This window comes from Rutidosis leptorrhynchoides, chromosome 4 (genome assembly GCF_046630445.1).
Source record: "Rutidosis leptorrhynchoides isolate AG116_Rl617_1_P2 chromosome 4, CSIRO_AGI_Rlap_v1, whole genome shotgun sequence".
NCBI lineage: Eukaryota > Viridiplantae > Streptophyta > Magnoliopsida > Asterales > Asteraceae > Rutidosis > Rutidosis leptorrhynchoides.
The window spans coordinates 149,992,685-150,000,463 of record NC_092336.1 but is presented as its reverse complement, the minus strand read 5'-3'; the positions used below and the strand labels follow the sequence as shown (position 1 = coordinate 150,000,463).

The 7,779-nt window shown below is 33.3% G+C and overlaps 1 protein-coding gene across 1 annotated transcript; it reads left to right on the top strand.

The window, feature by feature from the left end:
- Positions 1-4,330: 4,330 nt before the first annotated feature.
- On the top strand, positions 4,331-5,581 carry LOC139841134 (uncharacterized). Its single transcript, XM_071831366.1, has one exon. It carries the CDS (start codon positions 4,331-4,333, stop codon positions 5,579-5,581), a length of 1,251 nt encoding a protein of 416 aa, XP_071687467.1.
- Positions 5,582-7,779: the final 2,198 nt, after the last annotated feature.

Below are 7,779 nucleotides of genomic sequence, written 5' to 3'. Positions count from 1 at the left end.
CTGAACTGATCATTGTGAAAATTGAATTACAGATCAAACTCAAACAGGAGCAACTACTTCATTTTTGCCTACTTTTGGAACACCACAACAGAACAATCGTAGAAGAAAGTCAACCTACAACTCTCCAACCACAGAATCATCTAATGTCAACATTCAATCGGTCGGTTCAATGATACGTACTCCACTATCTGATATATCTCAAGGTATACCTTACATATACAATTTTCACTTCCAGATTTTTGATAAATTGCAATTATTGTACAGTGTTTACAAGGCATTTCATTAATATGCCATAGAACTAATTTTGTTTTTTTGTTCTGATCTTTTTAGAACAAAGATACTTCAACAACATGTCCGGTACCCAGTTACCTAAATGTACACTGTCCCGACTATCGCTAACTGGAGTCAATAGTGTTCCCCTCAACCTTCCAAACGTTAATGCAAACTGTTCTACACCTACAAGTTTGCACTGTTTCGATTGCATTATTTTTCATTATTACTACTCTAAATAATATAATAATCTATTATAATCACATGTAACTAAGCTATTGTCCAATATTTTGAGGTTTTTTTGAACCATTAATTCCTTATTGAAATTTTTGACAAAATTGACCAGTGCAAGCGACTACAGTGGGTGATGTTGCAGAAAGCTCGGAACCTAAACAGCGAGGGAGAAAGCCAAAATACATACTACATACTTCGGTTTCATCATCGAACACCACGTTTCCAGTGGGTATGAACACAACTTAAATAATATTTTGACCTTGTACAATGATTTAATTATCTTATTTATTACATAATGTCTAATATATTGTAGACATTCGGAATGTATCACGAACTGGAGATCATAGTACAGTACATCCAAGTAATGAACCACCCCCTACGAGAGTGAACTCATACCGTGGCAAAAACCAATTAATAAATAATGGAGGTTTGATTTGATGATAATTCTTGCTGCTTATCGATTTTCATCATATTCATATTGAAAAAATACACCTATGTGTATGGTTATATCAAAAGTCATATACTTTTTTTAAGTCTTGCAGCTTCTTCTTCAACTTCCAACAACATCGGTAACCGCAAAACAAGAGGAAGGCCCGTTAAATATAGATTTTCTGAAAATGACATCCTACTTCTAAGATTAACATCTGTAGACACACAATCAGATGAAAAGGATAAGTTTACTGGGATTTCGCCTGGTAATTATTTATTACAGACCACGTTGCTTTCTACATTTTGGAAGATTTTAACATATATAAAGCCGTAATATATATTTAAGTTATTCATTCTAACATTCCTTATGAATCTGAAAACAGAATAACTACCAGAAGACGGACAGAATGCAAAATTTCTTCAACTTTACTGCCAATGAATCTGAAAACAGAATAACTGCATACGGGTACGTCGAATCTTTTCAATGACTATCTTTATTATTGCTTTTACTAAAATTATAAAAAAAATATGTTTTCAATCTGTACATTTTTTTTTATCAAATGTTAACATTTAAACAACTTAAATGTGCCATCCCTTCATTAAAAATCAATCATAAAACAATGTGGTAGGTATTCAAACACTTTTATTGATTGTTTGATTTTTTGTCTTTACAGTTCGAGGAATAGCAGTTCAAACCCACATTCTATTGAATTTGGTACTGTCCATGAACTACAAGGGTTATTAGATTCTGTAAATCCTTTAGTTCAAATGTTCCGTATGGCTAGAGATAGGTATGAATTTAACCAAGCAGAACCCATACGCATCAAACTAATTGGACGGACGGATAAAGATGGTAGAACGTATAATCTTCCGACTGCCGATGAAGTTGCAGCTCTTATAGTCGGCGATTTAGATGGAACTACTGACAAGAGAGACATTATATTGGAAACAAAGTCGAAGCAGTTACAACGTATTAGTGAACTACACGTGCGATATCTAGCACTGCAATACCCCTTATTGTTTCCATATGCTGAAGATGGATACAGGACAGATGTCTACCATAAAGGTGTTGAAAGTCCCGATGATCCTAGACATATTCGTCTAACAATTAGGGAATTTTTTGCATATCGCTTACAATTAAGGGTCGGTGAAGTTTCTCTGATTCTGTTGTCTCGGAAATTGTTGCAACAATTTATAGTGGATGCCTACACTATGGTGGAGAACACTAGATTGAACTACCTATGTAATAATCAAAAAATTCTACGTGTCTCATCTCTCACACACCTTTATGATGCTCAAGATTCTGGTAGTAGCGAGGTTTCTGACATTGGTAATCGTATTGTATTACCATCTTCCTTCACTGGAGGAGCCAGATATATGCGGGAAAATTATTTGGACGAAATGGCTATTGTGCGAGCATTTGGACACCCCGATTTATTTATAACATTCATGTGCAATCCAAAATGGCCCGAAATTCTCAGATTTTTAACCGAAGATGATCTAAAACCTGAGGATAAGCCTGACATAATTACCGGGGTGTATAAGATTAAGTTAGATCAACTAATAGCTCTTTTGAAGGATGAATACCTTTTTGGTAAATCCTTGGGAGGTAATTGTTAAGTCCTTAATCGTTTTCTCTTTTTCAATCGCCATACTTACATATATACAAATCCTTATATAGTTTTTTTTATTTATTGTATATATTTATTAATAGGATGAGAAATATAGTTATACCGATATATTACTAAATATATATAAAATAAAAACAAAAAATTAAAATGTATATATATATATATATATATATATATATATATATATATATATATATATATATATATATATATGGTAAACATAATACTGTTACTTATATTTAACAAAAAAATGCAGTTGTGGCTGTCATAGAATTTCAGAAGCGTGGACTTCCTCATTGCCATCTGTGTTTTTTTATGGATAAAGAAGGTCGGGTTCCAACTTCTGCAGATATAGACAAGATTATTTGTGTTGAAATTCCGGACAAAGAAGAAGATCCAGATTTATATTCAATTGTGGCAGATTTCATGATGCATGGTCCATGTGGAACAGATCACCCTACATGTCCATGTATGATAAAAGATAAGTGTTCTAAGCATTTTCCAAAGGAGTTTTCCAACGAAACTCACTTTGATGGTCAAGGTTTCCCAATGTATAAACGGCGTGATGATGGTCATTTTATTATGAAAGGAGATACTCCACTCGACAACAGGTTAGTTCATTTGAAGTATTTACAAAATTTTGTAGCGTAAAATTGTTAATTTATTACATACTAATTACTTACACATATCAACAAGAACGTCGTTGCCTACAACAAGCAACTATCAAAACAATTTCAATCACACGTCAATGTTGAATGGTGCAACCAAATTGGTTCGATTAAATACCTTTTTAAATACATAAATAAAGGGCCCGACAGAATATCTGTGCGAATAGAAAATTCAGATGGCGGAAAATCAAACCAAAAGAAAAAGCAAGGAAAAGATGAGATTGAAGACTATTACAGTTGTCGTTACATTTCAGCTTGTGAGGAGGCCTGGCGATTATTCAATTTTCCAACTATATACTGAACACCTGCAGTCTATCGACTTTCCTTTCACTTACCTAATCATGAGCCCATTTATTATGACGGCGACGAAGATTTTGAATCTGTACTTTCAAAGCCTACGGTTGGAGCTTCTCAATTTATTGAATGGATGAACTGTAATAAAACAGATCAGCACGCTCGACAGTATACATACGTGGAATTTCCAAGATATTATGTCTGGAATTCGGGTCCGAGACAGTGGACAAGACGTAAATCACAGCTGGTTGTTGGTAGAATACACTTCGTTCCTCCGAAGTCTGGTGAAACGTATTATCTGAGGATACTTCTGAATAAAGTCAAGGGACCCACTTGCTTTGAGGATATTAGGACAGTCAACGGCATACTATACGATACTTTTAAGGTGGCATGCTACGCCCTGGGACTTTAAGACGATGATCGGGAATATGTTGCATCTATTAAAGAGACACATGCTTGGGCATTCGGAGAATTTTGTCGATCTTTGTTTGTGTCTTTGATAACAACCGATAGTCTATCCTTCCCTGACCGTGTTTGGAATGAAACTCGTGATCTAATGTCTGACGACCTACATCATGAATGTCCTCCTCATGTATCAACTACCAGTAAAAAGTCTAACATCAAGACATTTGCTTATTATTTAATTTACATCTTATTTGTGGTATATGTACTTCATTATAATTCTAATAATTTGTTATGTCATGTAGATGAAGCTAAACTAAAGAAGGTTTTGTACAACCTCGCGCTATCGAAGATTGAAAGAATGTTAATAGTTCAGGGAGTACTCTAAAGAATATCCCTAATATGCCTTTTCCTAATTACGAGTTCATAAATTATACGTGCAATATGCTTATTCATGATGAGATGGCTTATGATAGGGAAACACTTGAACAAGATCTAGAAAGATATCTGTCTACAATGACGGTTGAGCAAAGGTCAGTATACGATCAGATTATTGATGCTGTTTCAGTTGATGCGGGTGGCCTATTCTTCCTGTACGGTTATGGAGGAACTGGAAAGACTTATGTTTGGAAAACACTTGCAGCCGCCGTTCGTGCTCGTGGTGATATAGTTATTAACGTCGTATCAAGCGGTATAGCTGCTTTATTGTTAACTGGCGGTAGGACTGCACATTCTAGGTTTGCTATACCTATTAATGTTCTGGAAGATTCTTTTTGTAATATACAACCGGATAGTGAATTAGCTGCATTATTGAACAAGGAAAAATTAATCATATGGGATGAAGCTCCCATGATGCACATACACTGTTTTGAAGCTTTTGATCGCACTATGCGGGACATAATCAAGTCAGCGAATAAGAAATTGCCGTTTGGTGGTAAAGTCGTGGTGTTCGGTGGAGATTTCAGGCAGATCCTTCCAGTTATACATAAAGGAAACAGAGCAGAAATAGTAAATGCTTCGCTGCATTCATCTGACTTGTGGCATCATTGTAAGGTACTTACACTAACTAAAAATATGCGCTTGAATGGTGGCGAGAATGGATTGGGAAAAAAAGATATTAGTGACTTTGCAGATTGGATTTTGAAAATTGGTGAAGGAAGGATTAATCTTTCAAATGATGGAGAAGCTGACATTATTTTTCCCGATGAGATATTAATTCCATCACATGATAATCATATACAGAACATTGTGGATTCTATTTATCCTAGCCTTCACAGCGATCTTGGTGATCCCCATTTTTTTCAAAACAAAGCCATACTTGCTCCAACAAATGAGGAAGTTGATTCTATTAATGATGATGTGTTGGCCTCCATTGATGAAGAAGAAAGAGTCTACTACAGTTTAGACAGCCTAAGTCCAGACGAAGTTGATGATTTATTTGTACAATCATTGTATTCACCAGAAATTTTAAATGGTTTGAAAGTACCAGGTGTTCCCAATCACAGGCTTGTTTTGAAGAAGGGAGTGCCTATAATGTTGCTACGTAACGTTGACCAGTCAAAGGGCTTGTGTAATGGTACAAGGTTAATAGTTGAAAGGCTTGCAGATAATAATATTGAAGCAAGAATAATAACTGGTCACTGTTTTGGCTAATTAACCTACATTCCAAGAATGATTGTAGAACCTACAGACAAGAATATTGCAATCAAATTCCGTAGGCGTCAGTTTCCAGATAATGTTTGCTTTGCGATGACGATAAACAAAAGTCAAGGACAATCACTCTCAAATGTTGGCTTATATCTACGAAAACCGGTCTTCACTCACGGTCAACTTTATGTTGCAGTGTCTCGTGTTATAAGCAAGAAAGGACTGAAGGTGCTTATATTGGATGAGGATGGAAACGTTTCACACACGACAAGGAATGTGGTATACAAAGAAGTGTTACAGTCTATCAAATAGTATAATTTTTCTACAACTGCCCAGGTTAATTTGACTACTACTAATTTTCAGTTACTTCAATAATGTTTTAATTTTCGTTAAATAACAAAGCTTTTGCCTTTACAAGTAAATACATCAAATCCTCCAATCATATATTGTTTCACATTGTCTGATATGATGTATCTGAATAATAACTTTAGTATACCAGTCCAGTCGTTTGTTAATTTACCGCTGCCATTGTAAAAAACACATAGTTGTTAAATATTAGTGTTACCAATACCACTAACTTTTGTTTTACGAAATCTTAATACATATATCAACATGTAGCTTTACGATGATTCACTGTCTTCAAGTATATTTATATTCGATTTCTTATGAATCTGTCTTTTACTATTTGATGTGAATGCTGCCAGATGTTTGGTAATACAATGCGCGAAATCAGCTGCTCAAGATGTGATTGTTGATTGTATGTTTGTTTCGTAACAAGATCATGCATGGGATCAGCAGAACAAGCTCATTAGGGGAGTCACGAAGCATTTGTTTTTACTAAAATCAAGAGTATATTCTGTAGAATGCTTATTTATCAGAAAAACGAGTTTGATTTTAAAATTATGATGTGCACAACGACCGTATGATTATTTTGTGATTCTGCACATTCCTTATCATCACTCTATGAACATATATATTAATAACCAAAGGATTTTGATGATATACGATTTAAAGTAATGATATAGAGGACCATCGTTTGGAAAAAATTAACGATCAGTGAAGTAACAAATGTAAATATTGACTTTATATATCGGCAGATGTCACCAGATTAAAATTCTCAATTATTATAACGATATATGTATATCTATTCTGGCACAATATATCTATTTGTAGGAATGATTGTATGTGATCTTTTTAAAACTACAAGAGATGCTCTATCAATAGCACTCAGTATATTGATACAAAAATATGTGCCACGATGTTCTTTAAAACACAAACTACGTTATTCATAAAGTAATATCATATTATCATCTGCCGATTGAAAAAAAAATTAGAATTAACCACCCTACTGTCATCTTCATGAAGAAATCTCAAACCAATGAAGCTGCTTCAAGTAGTCTACAAAACAATAAAGATGATCAAGTTACAAAACATATTGTGGATGTAGAAGAAGAAAAGGTTAGTATTCTTTGAATCACAGTATGTATTAGCTTTTTGATAATTAATCACTTTATCTAATTGAACATTTTGTCTTACAAAATTTTTACCACACTTTAGATATTAACAGCAAGCCTTCATTGACATTTTAGGGTGGACTTGTATTAATATTCATGAAAAACAATAAAAACAAGCTCTGCATAATATAAGATACTGTATTTTTAGATATATATTGAATTGGATGAAAATATAAATCTACAAAAACATTATACAAAAAACATTGTTTTTGATTTATTTTTGCGATTTTCATTTACTTACTCACTGTCACGAGCCGGAAAATTTCGACTAATTTTGAACCAAACTCTCGATACGATTTAATATTTTTGACACGATAAACAAACTTTGTTAGGTTGAGTCTCAAAAATTTTGAACTGATACATATTTTCAATTGACCTTCGATTGTTCTCGACGATTCACGAACAACTAATTGTAAATAGATATGTATATATAAATATATGTATATAAATAATGACCTAAAATATGTTAATAAACTATTATATGATTTAGTTGTTATAATTTATGAACTAATAAAATATATTATTTTATATATAAGAATATTACCTGAAAACGTTAACTAAATATTAAATGTATAAGGTTATACTTTAGAAATTTATTTGTTTCAATACATATATTTAATATATTTAATTACATAGTAAAAGATATAGTCTTGACTAATATTAATTTGACATGGGCCTTAACTGTTGTCT

Coding starts and splice junctions, on each gene's coding strand:
- LOC139841134 (XM_071831366.1), top strand. CDS start 4,331: ATGCCTTTTCCTAATTACGAGTTCATAAATTATACGTGCAATATGCTT.